The sequence below is a fragment of the Petaurus breviceps genome, unplaced genomic scaffold, assembly GCF_028583685.1.
Source record: "Petaurus breviceps papuanus isolate PSGF00001 unplaced genomic scaffold, PetGlider_PUasm1.0 90845, whole genome shotgun sequence".
NCBI classification, from domain to species: Eukaryota; Metazoa; Chordata; class Mammalia; order Diprotodontia; family Petauridae; genus Petaurus; species Petaurus breviceps.
This window is the reverse complement of record NW_027187359.1, coordinates 3,890,846-3,913,729: the sequence shown is the minus strand read 5'-3', so window position 1 is coordinate 3,913,729 and position 22,884 is coordinate 3,890,846. Positions and strand designations below refer to the sequence as shown.

At 39.3% G+C, this 22,884-nt stretch overlaps 1 protein-coding gene across 2 annotated transcripts in view; it reads left to right on the top strand.

Annotated features, from left to right (window-relative positions):
• Positions 1-22,884, top strand: part of EPHX2 (epoxide hydrolase 2) — a 121,308-nt gene that overhangs the window by 45,336 nt on the left and 53,088 nt on the right. For both annotated transcript variants that reach the window (XM_069071947.1, XM_069071946.1), the window contains 4 exons: positions 8,576-8,660; positions 8,828-8,987; positions 10,092-10,282; positions 20,642-20,764. In XM_069071947.1, coding sequence (XP_068928048.1) covers positions 8,634-8,660; positions 8,828-8,987; positions 10,092-10,282; positions 20,642-20,764 — 501 coding nt within the window. In that variant the 5' untranslated portion in view covers positions 8,576-8,633. The remainder of the gene's footprint in view (positions 1-8,575; positions 8,661-8,827; positions 8,988-10,091; positions 10,283-20,641; positions 20,765-22,884) is intronic.

Genomic DNA, 22,884 nt, shown 5'->3' with positions numbered 1-22,884 from the left:
GGGATGGGGAAACTGTGACCTTCTAGGTACTTAAGTGCAGCCTTCTGACAGGATCCAAATTTTACAGAACAAATCCTTTTAATGAAATGATTTTTATTATTTATTTTCTACTTATTTATTAAATATTGTTTATTAATTTAATTTATTTTAGTGATTTAATTAATAAATTTATGAATAAAATAAAATTTGTTCTGTAAAATTTGAATTCAGACAAAAGGCTGAAGTTAAGGCCCAAGTTCCCCACCCTTGCTCTAGAGTCCAGTAGACCAATTAGAAAGCTGCTGCCAAGGGCCAGGCAGGAGGTGACAAGGGCTGAACTCAGGCTGTGTGAGTAAAAAGAAGGGGGCAAAAGATGTTGTGGAGGTAGAATTGACAAGAGTTAGCAACTGATTGAATATGGGTGACAAGGGAGAGTGAAGAGTCTGGGACAACTGGGTAACTGAAGGGATGGGTATAACCTTGATAGAAATAGTGGGATTAAGAAAAGAAATAGGTCTAAGGGAGGAGATAAGGAGCTCATGTCCTGAATGGTCAGATCACAGAGGCACCAATCGAATGTGGCAGTAATAACAAGCCTGTGTACTATGTACACTTTCAAACAGCTCCATACCAAAATACTAAAGAGTTTTGCACTGGTAAAGTACTGTATTTATAAATAATACATAATTGAGAAATCAGCCTTTGCTATCGTGAATCAGCTGTACAATGACGTAGAAATTTTCAATCTCGTATTGGTCCAGTCAGCTACAGTTGGATACTCAGTACTTTGACCTCAATGTAAGTGGTGTCAATTTGGTTGTCTTTAATAAAGGAGGACAAGAGCCAACCAACAGCACAATTGACATTTAGAAATATTTAATAAAATATCCTTGACAGGATAAATGGGATTTAATTCTTGTAGACTTATACTCAAGGGTCCAGAATTCTGTTTTTGTTTGTTTGTTTGTTTGGGGGGACATTGACTGTGATATCATTATTAGAGAAGTCAGTGTGAATATGGCAAAGTGTATTCAAGGTCAAATATCCAGATATTTAAAAATAGTCTGTGGCCACTGGGGAAATCTTTCCTGTTGTATTTGATTGTGTGATTTTTGTGAACACAAAAGTACCATTGGTCGTAACCAATGCTTAGCATAGCACCTGATAAGTAGCTGCTTAATAAATTCTGATTTACTGACTGACTGTTGTGTCCTGAGACCAGGTTCTGATATCTGGAAGTGGTTGCCACACAGGATCAATCAGGGTAGCATTAAGCCAGTTTTGAGACAGATCTTTGGTTCCAGGGCCCACGGATTTCCTTAGGAGTAGCTGTAGCCATCAGCTTCCCGACTGGGAAGGCAATAAACCCAATACTATCCACTAGGATACAGGAAAGCAAGAATGTTAGCCTTTTCTAGAGTCTATGACCACAAGTCACAAACCAGGAAATATAGCTAAAGAGCGGAGCAAGAGATTTGGAGTGGGGAGAGGAGTATTGATTCATTTCTGTCTAATTCATCACAGAATAAAGGCTGGGTAACTTTGAAGGTGGGTCTAGTTATAGTAAATAATAATAATAATAAATGAGACCCAGCTAGGATTCACCATTCCCCTCTAAATATATTAATTACCATGAAAAGTATTAACTGAGGTGATCAGACTACCCAGGGTTTCTGAGGTTTCAAGTAGTCTTGCTCTTGATCTTAAATAGGCTATCAAGAAAAAAGTCAATGGGGGTGGGGTGGAGTGGAGATGGGAGATTGTTTTTATCTTGTTCACAAATTGGCAGGAGGGTGATCATGTCAGGGTAGCCATACTGGAGATATTCAGGTTCAGGAGGGAGCCTCATCCAAGGCTGCATCTGAGATGGTCCAAGAGGGACCATTTACAATTTAATGGACTCAAGTAAAGGCTTGAGGCTGAGACTTGGAGGAGACCAGATGGGGGGGGAAAGGTGCAGATCAGAGATTTTAAGTTGAACGGGACAAAGTGGTGATCAGACACAAGTCAAGAAGACCCATCCAGTAAACAAACAACAGGCTTTGGAGCCAGTGAGAAACAGCAGCCCAGTTAATTGTTGTCCTATATCTTTTCTCTTTCCTACCCATCCTCTTAGTCCTAGGGTGAAGCCATATTCTTTCTCATTTGCCATTTAGTCCCTTCTCTTCCTGTTTTTTCCAATAACCCTCCTTAGCTACTGGGCAAAGCTGCTGGTATTGGGGAGTTTGGGTTTCCTTAACTATTTAGTTTCATGTCTAAGCTATTTGAATTCTTGCTGTAAAAATTTTAAGGCTATTAGCCTTAAGCCTACTTAGCTATTAAATGCATGGTTGAGGGGTATAGGATCTCTGCTTGGGATGGATGTCATGATTATAATAGACAACAGAGAGAAGGCAGAGCTATTCAAGTCCAATTTTGTTCCTGTTTTATCTGCAAAGGAGAATGGCTTTTATACTGGAAATGACAGAACAAAAATGAATGAGGGAGTTGATACCCAAGATAAATAAGGAGATAGTAAGAGAGTACTTAGCTACCCTTAATGAATGATTTCAAGTCACCTGCTGTAAGTGAACTATATGCTCAGGTCCTATAAGTACTGATAAATGTGATTGTAGCCAGGTGTGATGGATAGAGTCCTGGGCATGGAATCAGAAAGACTCATCTTCATGAATTCAAGTCTGGCCTTATGTATTTACTAACTGTGTGACCCTGAGCAAGTCACTTCATCCTGTTTGCCTCAGTTTCCTCATCTGTAAAATGAGCTGGAGAAGAAAATGGCAGATTATTCTAGTATCCTTGCCAAGAAAACCCCAAATGGGGTCGTGAAAAGTGGAACCCAGCTGGACAACAACAACAACGAAAGATGTGAAAGCCCAGCTACTATTAGTCATATGGGAAAGATCATGTAAAACAGAAGAAGTACCACAAGATAGGAGAAGAAATGTTCAGTTTAGGATCCCTCTAATCCTCTGGAAAAAAGGAAAGAGAACAGAGTCTGCAAACTCTTGTTAATAAGCTTGACTTTGAATCCTGAGAAAAATCTAGAGATATTTGACAAAGATCTAGATGGGGAAATGGCATTTACAAAGAACCAGTATGGCATCATCAAGAGCAGATCGTTCAGACTAACCTTATTTCTTTCTTTGACAGGATTATTAAATTATAAATAAAGGGAAAAGGGGCAGCCAGTTAGCACAGTGAGTAAGAGCACCGGCTCCAGTGTCAGGATGACCTGGATCGAATCCCGGGCTTAGATACTCAGCACCACACCCAGAAATAACTGGCTGTGTAACCTTGAGCAAGTTACTTAACCCCCATTGCTTAAAAATAAATAAATAAAGGGAAAGCTGTGGCTTTCATTTCTATAGATTTCATCGAGACTTTTGACAAAATATACTGTTCTTGTGAAGAAGATAGATTAGGTGGTAACATGGCTATGGTGATGATAATATGGATTTAGAGATGGCTGTATAAGCAGACTCAAAGTATAGTTGTTAATAGTTCAATGTTACCATATCAGGAGATCTCCACTGGAGAACCCTGGGGATCTCAGCGGTTTTCTTTGAGAATCAATTGAAGGAACTTGGAGTGTTTAGCCTAGGAAGAGAAGACTTGAGTGAGGGGGCAGGGCATGATAATTATATTCTCATATGTAAAGGACTGTAATATTGGGAAGGGAGTAGATTTGTTCTCTTTGGTCCAGAGGAAAGAGCCAGGAATATTGAGCGGAAGTTGCAAAGAGGCAAATTGAGGTTTGGTATCCGGAAAAACTTCCTAACAGTTAGGGATATCTCCAAGTAGAATTAACTTCCTTGAGAGGCTATGGATTCTACCTCCTTGGAGGTCTTTGAGCTGAGGCTGGGTGATATCTAGTATGTTATAGTGGATTCCCATAAAGGGACAGGAGATAAATATTGCCTACTTAATGGAAGCTTGGGGGTGGTGCAAGGGCAAGAGAAATAGAGACAGACAAAAAGAGACAGAGATGCAGAAAAAGAGAGACAGAGAGATAGAGGTAGACAAAAAGAGACAGAGATAGGAGATACACACACATACAAGGAGAAAGAGAGGCCATGCAATTTAATTAGTGATCTACAAAAGATTATTCAAACCCTCTTTATGAAACTGATATGGAAAGGACACGGGCAAACCAAGGAGAGCCCATGTAAGACTCATCACCTTTTCCTGGGAAATCCTTAGGGTGTCTTTCCACGTGGCTGCCTAGAAGAGTAGCTTAGCCCCTGATGGGGAGGAAGAATCAATTTTCCCCATGGACTTTTGCTCAGTTAGAGAGCTTTAATCATTTGTGCAGCAGCTCTAGGAAGATTGTGTAGCTAACTAGTAGTCAGCTAGAAGACTCTGCTGTCTCTCTGGCTATATAGCAAATGCTTAATAAATGCTTTGTTTTTATTCACTCATTTTCATGTTACGCAATAAACACATTAGAGACTTTCAGTCATACTTCTGGACCAAAGGTATGTCACCTCAGAGAGCAAAAATAAAAGCTTGGTATTAAATCCATGCCGCTGGACTTTTGGAATGTGACTGAGTCTGGCTGACCTGCAGATGGCATCTAAGAATGGGTCAGAATCCAAGAATGGAACGAAGAAGGTCTCAGAGGCCAATGCCCACATGAACCAAACCAGTACTATGTTGACAAAGTGGTGACAAAGCAATGGCTGAATCTTGTGGATTTGTTTATAGAAGGTCTTATCATAGAAATTTAAGAACAAATAATCTCCAGCTTAAAGTACAGAAAGGTTATGCAAGGGTCTGGATTTATTGATCAATTCAGATTATATGGAGAAAATGATAGAGATTGTGTAATATATCATAGCATGTAGCAACAATTAGCACCTACTTAATACCCAACAAGATGCATCCTGGTGATCAGTATCATACATTAAAAGCTGAATACCCATACTACAAATACAAATCTCAAAATATCCCAGAGAGTTCAACAAATAAACTATATTAGAACAGGAACATTATCACAGACACAATTGTTACACACAATTTCCCAGTGATAATACTGATACACAAAAAAATTACGAAGAGTAATAGGTAGGGTTCATATAGTACTTTAAGGTTTGCAAAGCACTTTGTAAAAATATTGTCTCGTTTTATCTTCACAACAACCCTGGGATCTGGGAACTATTTTTACTTCCATTTTACAGATGAGAAAGCTGAGGTAGATAGAGATTGTCAGTCAATTAACATTTATTAAGCACCTACTATGTGCCAAGCCTGTGATAAGTACTGGGGTACAAAGAAAGGCAAAAGATTGTTCCTGCCCTTAGGGAGCTTACAGTCAAAAGGGGGAGACAACATGTAAACTATGTACTAATAATCATTTCAGATCATTTGAACCCCAATAAGGGCCAAAGCCTGAACTAATCAATCAGACTGCTTTGACTTACTCTAAAAATGCCCTTTCTGTGTCAGCAACTTCAATCAAAGACCAGATAAAGTTGACTTCTCTTATCTTGGTATCCTAGGGACATGTGCTATATGGGGAAAACTAAGATATCCTGAGATTATCATTTCCAGCTGACACTACTTTGTCAATTGTCTTGTCAATGTGTATTTACAACTTATTCAACTAAGAAATTTCCTTTCTCATGGTATAACTATGGAGATGGCATAACACATATGGAGACCATAAATCTGAGGGACACAAACATCCTGACTTGTGATTATCCTGAAGCATATCCAAGCCGTGCATTCTTTTATCAAATAGTCAGAGCTTATGTTTTGGCTCTGTGCAGCATGTATCTGCTAGCTTTAAGGGAATAAACAATATAAATTTATATATCACCTGGCCTGCTTGCTTCCTTTAACCAAGCTTTCAGGTCAACAGTACAAACAAGCAATGTACAGGATAAAGAAAACAGAGGGAAGGCACCAGAATTAAGAGATTGGGAAAGGTTTCCTGTAGAAGGAGGGATCTAAGCTAGGACATTAAGGAAACAGGGAAGTGAGGAGGCAGAGATGAGGAGAGAAAGCATTACAGATGTTGGGGGATGTCTGGTGAAAATGCCCAGTTGGGAAATGGAACATCTTGGGAGAAGAATAGCAAAGATATCATCTTCACAGGCTCACAATATGAATGGTAGGGGGAAGGAGGGCATGTTAGCTGTAAGAACATTGGAAAAGTGTGTGTGTGTGTGTGTGTGTGTGTGTGTGTGTGTGTATGTGGCTTAGGTTTTTATTTGATCTTGGAGGGTGATAGGGAACCACTGGAGTTTATTGAGTAGGAGGTGACATAGCCAAACCTACACTTTAGAAAAACGATTCTGGCAACTGTGTAGGGAGAGACTTGTGGCAGGCAGTTCAACCATCAGGCTATTAGAATAGGAGATGAGGGCCCATCCCCGGGTACAGTATCAGAAGAAAGAATGGGGAGTATTAGGGATATGTTACAAAAGTGAATAGGCTGGGACAGCTAGGTGGCGCAGTGAATAGAGCACTGGCCCTGGAGTCAGCAGGACCTGAGTTCAAATCCAACCTCAGACACTTGACTAAAAAAAAATAAAACCAAATAGTCGTGTGACCTTGGGCAAGCCACTTAACCCCAATTGCCCTCCCCTCCCCCCTCCAAAAAAAAAGCAAAAAAAAAGTGAATAGGCCTTGGTAGCAGATTAGATAGTCAGGAGAAGAGTGGGAGAGAGGGAGGAGTTGAGGGTGACAGCTCGGTTGTGAGCCTAGGGGACGGGGAGCATGATGGTAGCCTCAATATTAACAGGGAAATTTGGAAGATAATGAGTTCAGTTTTGGACTTATTGAGTGTATGTACAGGACATCCAGTTTGAGACATCTAATAGACAGTTAGAGATAGAGGTTAGAGTTGGATAAATGAATTTGAGAATGAGCAGCAAAATTCTCATCTCAGAAAGTTGGGGTAGAGAGAGACATGGGAAATTGAAGGAGGGATGAAAGGGCTTAGAAGAACATCTGCAGTGAGTGGTTTAATGAGTTAATTAAGTAGATGTGAAAGGGTTGCTTGGCAGCAGTGAGGGACCAGTGGAGGTTGTGTAATATAAATTTGTAGTGAGTCCAGCCAGGCTGTTTGTGTGATAATGCTGGAATGATACAAGGAGGGCACTTGTAGCCTTGGGTGTAATTAAACACTTAATCTGAGACTTCTTTCCTAGTTTGTAAGATTTCCAGGGGACACTGAGTATTTTTTTTTAAAGGGGGCAGTAGGCTAAATAACTTTGGGAAATTATGGTTTAGAAGCAAAGGTGAGAATGATCCAAGGCTGAGATTTGGCAGGGCACAATCAGCCATATATGGTAAGGGGACAAGGGACTCAAGAGAAGACAACAGTACAGAGTTGATCTGGTTTCCCACGGGGTCAAGATGTGCAAAGGAGGAGAAGGTGACCAGTGCAGGGGCAACAGCCTAGGAGAGAATTGGGGGTAAGGGAGGGTCAAGAAATTGGATGGAGGTCATGGTGTGTGACTTGCCCAGAGTCATATAGATAGTATTTGACACAGGATCTGAACTCAAGTCTTTCTGACTCCAAACTCAGCACTGCCCAGATGCCTCTAAATGTTCAAAAACAAATGTTTTTTTTTTTATATGTAACCAAATACCCATTATCTCCTAGCTATATAGAATGAAAGTTTTGGAACTATTGCATGCTAACAGAAGAAATTTTAAAGTGTGGGGACAGGATGAAATATACTTGCTCCTGGAATTGTTCCAAAGATATTTTTAGTGAGCCTTCAAAGAGTGAGTCTACCTCCTGATACTTGTGAACCTTAAATACAAAGAATAATAACAGTAGGACAGTAACCTGTCCCAGGACTCTCTTTCTCTGAACTCTGTCAAACCAAATGAAGGACAAGATAGCAGCAGTAATGGTAACAATAATGAGCTGACATTCAGAAAGCTCTTTAAGGTTTACAAAGTATTTGCAAAGTATCTTAGGGGTCTCTGCTTCCTAGCTATGTGACGTTGGGCCAGTCTTCTCATTTCTCTGTGCCTCAGACAACTCAGAGGCTACAAACTGGAGAGGGTTATGAGCTCTGTCAGTGGAGAGGATTCCCCTATGGACAAAATCATAGCTTCTTGGCATATTGATATTATTTTTCTTTTAAGAAAAGAATTTGGCATTAGAGATGCATTTGGAGTGGTTTGCCATTTCCTTCTCCAGTGGACTAAGGGAAACGGCCTGGGCATGTCACTTACCCTCTGTTTGACAAGGACACAAAGTGACTTCTCCAACTCTAAATCTCTGTTCCTGTGAATCAAGGGGAGGCCTCCAGCTCTTTCAAGATGTAGTTGGAGTCAGTGAGGTATAATTTTGGGGATTTTCAATGTCTAACAGTGCTTGGCACATAGTAGGCCCTTGATAAATGCTTGTTCAGTTTAATTTAATGAAAGAAACTTTGGCAGAGAGAGAAGAAATGACTCACTCTATGGCTATACAAAGAGTTGAAAGGGTGCGCATTGGAAACCAGGTGTCCTGAACTTCCAGCACAGTACCATTCCTGTTATGCCACGCTTACTATCCAACAGGATGAACTAGGATGACTTTAACATTCTGAATATTCATTCACCCTTTTGTTTGTTTGCTTGAAATGTCTAGGGGCTTTTTAAACAAAGTCATTGCTCAGGGAGGCCTTGAGAGCCACTACCAGCGCCTCATGAGAGGAGAGATCACATTTTCACAGGTAAGACTTCCTTGGGGTAGATACCCAATAGTGAGATCGATCACTGGGTCAAAGTGTATGAACATGTTGGTTGTATTCCAGAATGTTTAGACCAGTTCTCCACGAGGGGGTATGTTACTATGCCTGTTTTTCCTCTCCAACATTGGCTTATCCATTTATTTTTGTAGTGGATTCCTCTCATGGAAGAAGATTGTAGGAAGTTTTCTGCAGCCTCTGATTTCTGCCTCCCAGAGCAATTCTCTATAAAGAAAATCTTCGAAGATGTGATTTCAAAAGGAGAGATCAATTACCCTATCCTTAGGGCGGCTATCACTTTGAGAAATAAGGGTAAGAGCCAAATGCTTTACACTTTTTGTCCGAGGGTCACCATAAATACTTAGAGGCGTTTAGTCCAAAATGGAACAAAATGCTCCTTGTTATAATAAATATATTATATAATAAATCAAAGACTTGTGGAAGCTCTAGAAGCAGGTCATGCACCATACTAAGCCTTAATAAAGAGTAAATGCAGAAAGTAACATGGATATGCCAAAAACCGATGATTTCATCCATGTAGCAACTCCCTCCACTGATGCATATCATAACCTACATATTAGTTCATTTTCCTACAGTCTTCCAAAGCTCTGAGAGATTAAATAACTTGGTCACATGGTGAATAAGTGGCAATGTGGGATTTTAACCCAGATCTTCCTGACTCAAGATTCAAGTATTCAATCTACTACACCAACTTCAAATTTCACCTTTCAGATTTCTGCTTTAGAGGTGGAGTGGTTAATTTAGGAATCATGAGGCCTGAATTCATTCATTGGTAAGGGATGCGATAAGGTAGGATGCTCTTGCATTTTGATATATGGAAGCCTAAAACCACTCCACTACTTTTTGGGCATCAGGTCACAAATATACCACCCCACTTTTGTATTTTCTCTCTCAGAATAATACAGAAATCACTGCATTCATTGTTTTCCTCTCACTTCAAGAAACAGACTGGCTTTGTTAGCTAGCTACATCCAGGAAATACATCTCAGTTTTCCCAGCAACAAAATGAGAGAAACAATCCTTGAATTCCAGAACAAGGTTTATAAGGAAATTTGATACCTGGTAGTTATGGTAGAGTGCAGTGTATTTCACTTAAACACATAATGAGGAGATTTAACTAATTTTCATACCTGTGACTTAGAAGGAGAGCGGGGGAAAGAATTCTGGATTTTTACAAGGCCATTTTCAAAGCTAGATTATAGTTCTGAGAACTGAAGATCTGGAAACAGTCACAGAAAGGAAATTGTGGTAGGGAGAGGTGACATTTGCTATCCCAATGCACCTCAGTATGGTTCTTTCTTGTAAATCAGATGGCATCCCTACAGGTAGTTTTGATCTTTTCAAAGAAAGCTACTGGTGACAATCATTTCCTGTGTGTATTTTTTTCTCTCTTAGGGTATAAAACCTGCATCCTTACCAACAACTGGTTTGATGATAGTCCTCAAAGACATATTACTGCCCAGTTGTCATGTACCCTAAGCAAACACTTTGACCTAATGATAGAATCATGCCAAATTGGAATGGCCAAGCCAGACCCAGAGATTTATAAGTTTGCCCTGGAGGCATTGAAGGTGGCACCACATGAGGTGAGTTGAAGTTTCTCTATTGCAAGAATGTCTTAATTTGAAGGAGAAAGTGAATAATAACAAGCAATATAGGAAGCTTAGGGAAGTTTAAGGAATGTTGGGAGAGGAAGGTTGGGAATGGGAATAGAGAGGGAAGGGAGGAGATAGAAGTAGAGTAACAGAAAGAGAGGAAGGCCTCCCCAGAGGACGATGCTCCTACCCTGAGAGGCGCAGAGTGGGAGAGGCAGAGTAGCTGGATATTAGAAGGTCTTAGGGGTTGATTGCCAGTTGAAATCAAAGTTGAAAACAGGAAAAATAAAGTAATTTTGAAAAATGGAGTTGACATATTTCTTACCTTCAATGGGTGTGGGAGGGACTTGAGGGAGAGAGAGTATTTGGAACTCAATATTTTTTTAAAATGCTAAAAATAATACATTAATTTTTTTAAATTTTGAATTATCCTCTTAAAAAAAGAAAAAATAAAGTTGAACTAATATATTGGAAAAGATGGCAAAAATAGAAAATGGCCATTGTTGGAGGGGCTGTGGAACAACAGGCTGTGAAGATTTTTTTTCTTCTTGTTAACCATTTCTCTTTTAATCTCAGCTACATTGTATTTGCTTGTGCAAAAGTTTCCTTTTGTGAGATGAAAATTTTCTACTTCATCTTTTATAATCTTCTCTTTCCCTTGTTTAGTCATGAACTGCTGCCCTAATTGTAGATCTGAAAGATAATTTCTTCTTCACTCCTCCAAATTGTTATGTCACCCTTTATGTCTGAGGCAAGTGCCTGTTTGGAGATTGTCATGGTATAGGGTGTTCATTCTGATACTGGCTCTGTGGGTGGCTCCTCCTTTACCATGTTGTAGGGCTTATATTTTTGTACATTTCTCAGGGTGACAAAGTTACTTACTGTAGTTTCTTAATAGATGTCTTGACCATTATTCACTCTGGGGCTATTTTTAGACTTTTGCCAAAGTAGGTACATGGGAGTTAGGCTTCTACTTCTGTTCAAACAGCCATCATAGGCAGAAACCAATTCTGATTGATCTTCAAGCATGGTTGAGTAACAAGAAGTTGGGGAGAGAGGTAATGGGGTGCATTCATTAGAGCGCCAGCCTTGGAGTCAGGAAGACCTGAGCTCATGTCCTAAATATGACCTATTTTAGCTGTGTTATCATGGGCAAGTCACTTAACCTCTAAAAGTATATGCTTGGGAGGAGGGACTGACTCCATTCCTGGCATTCTATCCACTGTGCTACCCAGCTGCCCAGAGTGTAATGATAGGAATTACTGAATTAGAGACAAGATAAGGACTGCATTCGTGGAGGGAGAGCATCCCTGTAAGTGGGAGTTCCCCATGCTAATGCTGTTGCAGCTCCTTCTGAATTGTATTTTGTCTTGGAAGGGGTACTGGAGGAAAGGTCTCAGGTAGTATGGTGTGTTGAAAAGATTGATGCATTTGGAGGGGGAGCACTTGGTTTTACATCCTAGCTCTGTGTTTACTGTCTGTTTGGCCTTGGGCAAATCACTTAAGTCAATTTTCCCTTTTGGACCTTGGTTTCCTGTTTTGTGGAGAGTTGGATTAGATGGCTTTGGAGGGCCCTTCTGGGTTAGGCTCTATGATCTTAAGATTATTATCCTCCTGGAAAACAATATCTGCTATAAGCAGAGAGCTTTTTAAACTTCCAAGATCTTTGTCAGAAACAAGTACATATTTGATCCTGTGTTAGAACCCTACTTAAAAGAATGACTTTCATGGTTAGTTGGGAAGAGACCAATACAGAAGTTCACATGGCTGACAGAGAGGCCAGGGTTACTATAAGATCTTCTGCTATCGTTGGGGGGTAGTGGGGGTGGTCATGGAGGGGGAGAAAAGGAAAGGAAGGGAGATGGGTTTTATACATGTGTTTATATGTATATATGCATGTATTATGTGTGCATGGATATATATTTATACACAGATATAATGTTTTATTGTATGTATATGTGTGTATGCTGTGTATAATTTGTATTTGTGTACATATGCATACATGCACACAGAGATAATATTTTAATTAACAGGCAAGACTTCTTATTTATATGGAAGTTATCTTCCAGTTTTCTGTTGACTCAGCAGAATTAAGATCAGAATTAGGAAAAATCAAGAAAGAACAACAATGAGAAAAAGAGATGACGTTTGATTAAAACTACTCAATCTTGAACATTAAAAAATGTAATAGGGCTTAGGGGCTTAACATTTTGACATGTAATCTACATGGGTTAAGCATCTTTTAGCTTGCTATTGGACATGTTACCATGTTTATTTTCATCATCCAAAATTCTAAGAAAATCTAGATTTATGTTTGAATATGTTCTTATTAACTATGAAAATTGAACACCTTTCTTACTCATTAAATAGTGATCAGGGGGGCGGAGTCAAGATGGTGGAGTAGAAGCAGGACCTTCCCGCTGCTCCGGCTTCCACCTTCCCCAATCCACGTAAAAAGGGGACTCTAAACAAACTTTGGAGCTGCAGAACCCACAAAATGACACAGAGAAACTAACCTCCCACTGAGGACAGCCCGGCAGGCTGGCAGGAATCAGCCAGCGCAGGGCTCTGAGAGCTAAGCCCAGCCCCATGCTGAGGCTTTAGCCCCAGGGCGGGCCTGACCAGCCGCTGGCCAGAGGGACTCCTGATCAGCAGCAGCTGTGGCCATTTCCAGATTTATGAACACATAGATGCAAAGGACAAAGTGAGAGGTCAGTGCAGTCTGGACTATAGGACCCAGTAAGTGGGATGCTCCTGGCCTGCAGAGTATAGGGGGACCAAGCACCAGTCTGAGGGGTAATCGCTCTTGCTTTAACCTTCTTGGATCTGGATTGCAATCTAGGGTGGAGGTCCTGGGGTATGTGTCCAGCTTGCCAGAGCATGTGGAGACCTCAGAGAGGGCACCCATCTAATACCTCCAGCAGCTGAGACAACCCCAGCATTTGGGACGAAAGCTCCCCTTTCTGGTGGCAGAGTCCTACTGTGGCAAAAAGCCCAGGGGTCAAGTGACTGAGGGGCGACATGACCAGGCAAAGGAAACAAAGCAGACAGAAGATTCCAACAATACACTCCTATTTTGGGGACAAAAAGAAGCAAAGCATGGAACAGGAGGAAGACAGTGAAGTCAGAACTCCTGCACCAAAAGCTTCAAAGGAAAATACGAGCTGGTTACAGGCCTAAGAGGACCTTAAGAAGCAGATAAGAGAAGTGGAAGAAAAATTGGGAAGAGAAATGAGAATGATGCAAGAAAATTATGAAATGAAAGTCAGCAGCCTGACTGAGGAAAATAATACCTTAAAAAATAGACTGACTCAAATGGCAAAGGAGGCCCAAAAAGGCAATGAGGAAAAGAATGCCTTAAAAAGCCAAATTTGCCAGATGGAAAAAGAATCTCAAAAACTCAATGAGGAGAATCATTGCTTCAGAATTAGATTGGAGCAAATGGAAGCTAATGACTTTATGAGAAATCAAGATGCTGTTAAACAGATCCAAACAAATGAAAGAATAGAAAGCAATGTGAAATATCTCATGGGAAAAACCACTGACCTGGAAAATAGATCCAGGAGAGATAATTTAAAAATTATTGGACTACCTGAAAGCCATGACCAAAGTAAGAACCTAGAAATCATCTTCCAGGAAGTTCTCAAAGAAAACTGCCCTGATGCTTTAGAACCAGAGGGCAAAATAGAGGTTGAAAGAATCCATAGATCACCTCCTGAAAAAGATCCCAAAAAGAAAACTCCTAGGAATATTATAGCCAGGTTCCAGAATTCTCAGATTAAGGAGAGAATATTACAAGCAACCAGGAAGAAACAATTTGAATATTGTGGAAACACAATCAGGATAACTCAGGATCTGGCAGCTTCTACACTGAGGGATCGAAGGGCTTGGAATACGATATTCCAGTGGTCAAAGGAGCTGGGATTAAAACCAAGAGTCACCTACCCAGCAAAACTGAGTATCATGTTTCAGGGGAAAATATGGTCTTTCAGTGGAATAGAGGACTTTCAAGCATTCTTGCTGAAAAAACCAGAGTTGAATAGAAAATTTGACATTCAGATACAAGAAGCAAGAGAAGCACGAGAAGGTAAACAGGGAAAAGAAATCATAAGGAACTTATCAAAGTTGAACTATTAACATTCCTAGATGGAAAAACAATAATTGTAATTTATGAAACTTTTCTCAATAGTTGAAGGGAATAGAAATATATATATATATATATATGTCTACATATAAGGGTATATGGGCATATGAATACATATGTGAATTTGTATATATATGTTTACAGATATACATAGATAGAGGGCACAGGACCAATTTAACAGGAAGGGATGATACTTAAAAGGTGAAATTAAGAGGTCAGAGATGAATATAATGAGAGGAGATGGGGAGAGACAGAATGGAGTAAACTATCTCATATAGAAGAGGCAAGGGAAAATGGTTACAATGGAGGGGAAGAATAGGAAGGCAAAAGGGAATGGGTCAATCTTATTCCCATTGAATTTGGCTTGAGGAGGGAATGAAATACACACTAAATAGGGTATCTCACCCTCCAGGAGAGTAGGGGGGAAGGGGATGAGAGGGGGGATGATGGAAGGGAGGGCAGGCTGGGGGGGAGGGAGGTTGGAAGCACGCACTTTTGAAAAGGGACAGGATCAAAGCAGAGAATAGAACAAGTGGGAGGTGGGATAGGAGGGAGGGAAATATAATCAGTCTTTTACAATGTATCTACTATGTTATTGTTTTGCATTATCCACACATGTACAACCTATACTGAACTGCTTATCTTCCCAGTAAGGGTGGGTGACAAGGGAGGAAGGGAATGAATCTAGAATTCAAAGTTTTAAAATCAAATATTCATATATATATATATATATACTATTATTAATACTATTTTACATGTAATTGGGAAATAAGATATACAGGCACTGGGGCATAGAGATTCACTGGAAAAGTCGAAAGGGGAAAGGAGAAAATATGGGAGAGAGCAGATTGGAGGAGGGGATATCCTGTGGGACTGGTATTTTGGGGCAGTGGGTAGGGGAGAAAATTTTTAACTTAAAATCTGGCAGAAATGAATGATGTAAATCAGAAGTTAATAGAGCATTTGAAAAAAAAATTTTAAAAATAGTGATCAGAGCCATCATCCAAGGTCATTAAATATAATTTACTTAAACTTACAAAATCTTTTTTTCCACATAAGCAGTTGTTCATCTCTCATTATTTATCTTTGAACATTTACAGGCATGTTTGAATAACATGCCTATAAAATTACTACATAAACAAAGAGTGTAATGCATAAAAATATGAAAATATAAAATAATTATGTACAATGTTTTAGTTGTGGGAAAAATCATAACTAGAGTCACTTTTAACATCCCTGCTACTCTTAACTTTTACTTATTTTGGAATAAAGTCCTGCCATTCATCTGTGAGGAAAGCAGCTAGAGTCTCTCAAAACTCCTTTTCTTATTTATTCACAACATAAAGGTTAAATACATTCTTTCAGGGTCTCTTTGTTGTCCTTCAGATTTGTCTTGGATCACAGTATTAATCAGAATAGGTGTCTTTCATACTTGATCATAATTACAATATTGCTTTTATTGTGTACAATTTGTCTTGTTTCTTCTCACTTCATTTTATATCATTTCATAAACCATCCTGCTTGTCCTTTCTTATAGCATAAAACTTGTTCAGTCATTCCCAAGCTGACAGGAATCCTTTCAATTTCCAACTCTTTGCCACCACAAAAAAAGCTGCTATAAATATTTTTGCATAAATAGGTCCTTTTCCTTTTTCTTTGATCTCTTTGGGATATAGACCTAGTAGTGGTATTACTCAGTCAAAAGGGATGCACAGTTTTATAGCCCTTTGGGTATAGTTCCACATTGTTTTTCAGTTCCAAGTTCCACAACATCTTAAACAGAAAGTAGTAGTATTTATAGTCTAAGAAAAGCTATTGAAGTTGGAGTTAAGTAAATAATTGTCAATCAAAATGGGAAATGGACACAAATTATATCCAAACCTATTACAGTAATTTGATGCAGAATTCCAAGCAATGTAAATAAATTGCCACAATATGGAGACTAAAAGAGCCCACAAGGCTCTGACTTAATTGCCAGATGGAGAGAAATGGTTACCAAAGTCAAAACTAAATATATAGACTCATTTGTAAAATCTGATGGAAGATAATGGATGATCATGGGCAACATGTTCTCATAAAGCAGAGGGAAGCAGTGGAGGGTAAAAACAATCTTATAGTCCAGGCATGATTCTGCCTGATCTTGTTTTTCAGATTTGTGGTTACAAAAAGCAAGACACTTGTAGACCTCCTAACAAAGTTTACTTAGCTGTAGGAGGCAAAAAATATTAAATAAGGATACAGCATTGATTCAAGTGACCATAGCTTCCCTGTTTCTGTGTTGACAATGTTGGCTCACTCCTCAGGAGCTTCAGGGAGAACCTCCTAACTCCAGGTAGTTAGGCCATCAGGAAGCTTCATCAGTACTTTAGCTCCCTGGATTAGTTAAATCCTGAGGGGTTTTTCAATATCTTTTAAGAAAAAAAAACTAGCCTAACCTCTATGGAGTAGGACCCTAGGAAGAGATAGCCCAGCCCTACATGACAGGGCCTTTGAAGATCTGGTTCTTTCAAATCCACTTTTTGTAAAGTTTGGCAAGACCTTCAACTCAGCCACGGGCTCTTAACCTGGTATCAGTTAACTTGTCTTTTTAAATATTTTGATAACTGTATTTCAATATAATTGGTTCTCTTTGTAATCCTATACATTTTATTTTTTGCATTTGCAAAACAGTATTTTAAGAAGGCTTCACCAAACTGACAAAAAACAAAAACAGTTAAGGACCCCTGAACTAAGCAAAGTCATGCTAAGGGCATTTAAGAACAAAAATAGAAGTCAAACAACAAAGAGGAGAAAAATAGAAAATATTTCTAAAAATTATTGTAACAGTTTTCTCAGTCACAGACAATGGAACCACCACACTTCAGCCCTAAGACCATTGTCCTAGCTGTGCTCATAGAAAAAATGTAAATGACACTAAAGTGAACAAAGATGGGAAAAGCACTCAAATTAGACTAAATATGCAGAGGGGATACATGACAGAACTGAGATAATTGTGAGTGTCAAAAGATTAATGTCTGAAGGAGGGAAAGACACCAAAGGAGTGAAAAATCTTAGACTTTATTAATACTGAAAAAGGCAACCAAAAGAATTACCAATCTGTAAGCTTCTCTACCATGTATACACAGTCTTTATGGAAGTCATTTCACTTTGAAGAAAAACAGCAATAAACTATGTCACCAAGGAATTTTGTGATGGGAAGAGCTGATAGGCTGGTCACATGCAAGGACAAAGGGTGATAGCTAGATGGCCAGAGTTCTCCATAGGTACCCTCACAAGGTATCCAATCTGTTGGGTGGACCATGTGCAGCAAACTTCTGAGAGGACGTGGACCAGAATTACATAGGATGGGCAGGTATGGATGGGATGTGATCTATGTCATTGGATGGAATTTCTGAATAGATCCATTTGTGTGTGGAGTATCAAATGAGAAAATATATCTCTGGAAACCTTAGAACTCTATGACTTCCAGCCACAAGTCATGGGCAAATTACTTTACCTTCCCACGGCACCCTGTCTTGAATAAACCCAATCTCTATTTTCTTCACCTGTAGAATGGGGATCAAAATGTTCCTGCCTCTAGGGTTATTTTAAGGATCAAGTGAGGTAATATTGAAAAATGGTTAGTTCAGTGTCTGGCAGATAGTAGGGACTTGACAATGCTTACTCCCTCTCTTCTTCCCTCCCTTCCCCATAGGTTTCAATGGTACCTTAAGCAGGTATTGGAAAAAAACCTTAATGGTCTCTTCATTATTGACATAAGTAAAAGCAATAAGACTACTTCCTCTCTTCCTATTGTTTAGAAAAGGAATAAATAACTATGTAGAGTTGATTTCAGATAATAACTCAAAGTGGGGCTCATGAAGACATAATGGACATATGCCCACAGATTCTACTCTTAAGTACTAAGATCAGTGCATTCCCCACTATCCTTCATTGATACATTCCTTGAGCTACATACTATAAAGATTTTTTGAATAGCAGAATAATGTAGTTGAAGAGATGGAGTGGATCACTATAAAGTTTTCAGAAAGCTAATAGGTTAGATTACTGAGGCTAGAAATTGTGGGGTGGTCTATATTCTTTGCAGCCTGGGAATTGCTGGTCCCCATATACAACACTTCATCTCCCATCTCCATGACTTTGCACAGGCTGTCTCCATGCCTGGAATTCTCTCCCTTCTCACCTTTGCCTCCTTGAACTACCAATCCAGTTGTTAATTCTTTCCACTGCTATCCTGAAATGGCAGTGAGGGAGAGAGGGACTGTACTTGTGATTTAATTCCTCCTGTTGAAGAAACTCCATTTATCAATGTAGATCTACATTTTCTTTTTTTTTTTTAAAGCAATTGGGGTTAAGTAACTTGCTCAAGGTTACATGGCCAGGTGTTTCTGGGTGGGTGCTAAGTGTCTGAGCCTGGGATTTGATCCCCAGGTCATCCTGACACTGGGGCCAGTGCTCTTACTCGCTGTGCTACCTGGCCACCCCGATCTACATTTTCTTAATGAGTTATTGTCTTAGAGAACTACCTGCTTAAGTGACTTGGCCAGAATACCAGGGCCAGTTTGTACCTGACATGGGAGTTGAAACCAGATCACACTTAACTCTAAAACCAGCTTTCTAGTCACTATGTCATGTCACTTTCTGTGAGGCTGGCTTAAAGTCAACACAATATATGGTTGTGGAATTGAATTGGACCCAGTTTTGATAAAAGAAAAAAAAATAGCCTTTTTGATTTTGCCATCCTGGATGATTTTTAAAGATCCTTTATTATTTTAAGTCTTTAGGCATTTATTTATCATTTTTGACTGTTTCATTGGGAGAGATTAAATATTCCTATTACTTTTAACAAAATGGACAAGCTGAGAGTACAGCATAGTTCCTACATCAGAGGAAAGATTGTAGAGCAGGGGTTCTTAACATTTTTTGTCATGATCCCCTTTGATGCCCTGGTGATGCCTATGAACCTCTTTTTTTTTTAAATTAAAACAACTTTTTCAAGTCTTTTCTCTCTCTTACTTTGACTCCCCTATCTTGTCCCTTCTACCTGTCCCCACCCTGATAAAAAAATAAGGGGGGAAAAAGACGTTTTACAGACATGTATAGCCAAAGAAAGCAAATTACTACATGGATCATATTAAAAAACAGCAGCAACAAACTATATCGCAGTCTGCACTCTGAGACTTTAGCTGCATTGGCTTTCTTTATTAAAAAACTTTTAAATTTTATGGAATCAAAATGGTCCATTTTACCTTCTGTGATCTTCTTTATCTCTTGTTTACTCACAAATTTCCTCTCTCCATAGATCTGACAGTTAATTTCTTCCTTGCTCTTCTGATTTGTCTGTGCTATTGCCCTTTATGTCTATGTTATATACCCATTTGGCATATGGTGTGAGAGGTTGTTCTAGACCTAATTTTCTGCCAGACTTTTTGGGAAGTTTTTGTTGAATAATGAGTTCTTGCCCCAGTAGCTGGAATCTTTAATTTTATCAGTCACTAGGCTACTGTCCTCAGTTGCATTTGTATATTATATGCTTGATTTGTTCCCCTAATAAATGTCTCTATTTCTTAACAATTACCAAATTTTTGATGATTATTACTTTGTAGTATAAAGATATGGCATTATTAGACCACCTTCATTCCCACTATTTTTTCTCATTAATTCCCTTAAGATTCTTAATCTTTTGTTCCTCTAGATGAATTTTATTATTTTTTATATCTCTACAAAGTAATCTTTTGGGGACAGTTCAGGTTGGAAACCTACAAGCTTTCCGTGTTCCCAAAATGGTGTGATCTAAGGCAAAAATCTGATCACTACCTTCCTTGTCTGGACTCTGTAAGTTCCTGACCTGGTTCTGAGTCTGTGAAATATTCTTATTGGCTAATCCCTGCTTAGAAATTCCAATAGACTGCTGCTGAGCTCAACCACTTTAATCAGTTGTAAAACTCTGCAGGTTTAGAACCATGGAAGAGCAGGCTTCCCTTTGGTGTGGACTTCCTGGTTATTCACTGCAGGCTTCAGACTGGGCTGGGTGCTGGAACTGTAGAGGGTAGGCTTAAGTTGATTTTTAATTCAGTTTACTGTAGGAGTTAGACTTAGGTTGATTATACATTGTCTTTCTTGTATATCTTTGAATTATTTTTGATGAGTGCCTTTGTCCTAAAACTTTTAATGCAATATTTTAACCTTCTCTCTTCTTATTTCAGGCTGTTTTCTTAGATGACATTGGGGCCAACCTCAAGAAAGCTCGTGAATTAGGAATGGTCACCATCCTTGCGCAAGATAATGACATGGCCCTGAAGGAATTGGAAAAATCAACTGGCATACAGGTATGAGCTTAAAGCTGTCATGCTGCTTAGTTTTGATAATCGGCCAAGTCCCTTTTGTGTGTGTGTGTGTGTGTGTGTGTGTGTGTGTGTGCGTGTGTGCGTGCACACGCACAATGTGGTACATTGGAGAGAGTGCTAGATTTGGAGTTGAAGGTCCATGGTTTTGAATATCAGCTCTTTCTTGGCATTCAAAGCCCTTCATAATCACCCCCTCCTTTACAATCTTCTTACAACTTAGTCTCTGACATGTACTCTTATCCAGTGACACTGACCTCCTGGTATTCCATGAGCAAGACATTCTATCTCTCAGCTCTGGCATTTTCTCTGGCTTTCCCCCATGACTGCAATGCTTTCCTGCCTTTGTTTCACTACTGATCTCCCTGGTTTCTTTTAAGCCCCAACTAAAGTCCCACCTTCTATAAGAAACGCTGCCCAACTCCTCTTAATTCTAGTGCTTTCCCCCTGTTAATTATTTCCAATTTATCCTATATGCAGCTTGCTTTGTATATAATTGTTTTATGTTATCTCCTATTTGTGCACTGTCCTATTTGTATGTTGTCTCTTATTTATATTGTATATATTTGTTTGTATTTTGTCTCCCTTACTAGATTGTGAATTCCTTGAGGCAGAAACTACCTTTTAACTCTTTTTGAAATCCCAGAATTTAGCACAGTGCTTGGCACAAAGTAAGTGTTTAATAAATATTTATTGAAATGAAGTGACTTCATCTCCATGGGCTTTTATCTGTAAAAAGAGGAGATAGACTAGATAATCTAGATATTGAGTTCAATTATCATAGCTATACAGATGCTTCCTATATCTGCAGATCCACCCCTAGCCTATTTCTTTTCTCTTTTTTGGAGAGGTGAAGGTAGGGCAATTGGGGTTAAGTGACTTGCCCAAGGTCACATGACTAGTTTTAGTGTTAAGTATCTGAGGCCATATTTGAACTCAGGTCCTCCTGACTTCAGGGCTGGTACTCTATTCACTGCACCAATTAGCCGCCCCTCCTAGCCTATTTCTTGCATTCAAGTACCACATTATCAAATGCCTGAGAGACATTTCAAACTGTGTCTCAAACTCAACCTGTACAAAAGAAATCTTATTTTCCTGCCCCCACCCAAACCTACTCCACTTTCCTAATATTGTTGAAGACACTATTGTCCTGCCATTCACAGAATTTTGCAAGTTTGAAGTTAACCTCAACTCCTAATTTTCACTCCCTCCACATATCTAATAATTGCTATATCATATAACTTATTTTTCCATAACTCCTTTGCATATATCCCCTTCTCTTCATTTACACAATCAACACCCCCATTTAGGCCCTCACCATCTCTTGCCTGAAACTGTTGGATTAGTCTCCAAAGTGAACTCCCTCCCTGCTCCAAGTATCTCTCCAATCTAGTCCTTCACAATGCTACCAAAGTGATTTTTCCTAGAGCATGTCTCACTATGTCTCTAACTCACTGAATGCCAGCGGTTTTCAATTACCTCAAGATCAGTTATAAACCTCTGTTTTGCATTTGTATTCTCAATCTAACTCCTTCTTTCTTTCCAGTTTTCTTACACATTACTCCTTTCCATACATTCTGCTGTCAAACCATATGGACCTAGTTACTGCTCATTTTACCTAATATTCCATCTTCCCTCTCCATGCCTATACTGCTATCCCTTCTAATTTCCCTTCTTAGAATCCCTGGCTTCTTTTAGGACTGTGCTCAAGTGCTGTCTCCTATAGGCCTTTCCCAGGTCCCCCAAGTTGCTGGTACCATTCTCTCTAAAGCTATCTTCATCTGTTCTTAATGTACTGTATGTGTACCCATTTATGCATATGTCTCACCCATTAGAATGTAAGATCTTTGAGAGCAGGGACTATTTTTGTTTTTCTTTTGTATTCCCAGTATTTAGTACTACCTGGCATGTAGTAAGCAATTAATAAATATTCATTGATTGACTGATTGGTTGATTAGCAATACTTTTATGAAATTGATGCCACCTCCCACATAGTTTCACTTAACAAGCTATCTTCAGAGATGTGGCTTAACTGCATTAGGTAGAAAATGTGTATAATGTGTTTGCATGTGGTATTTTGAGTAGCCTCCAAATGTGAGAGGCCC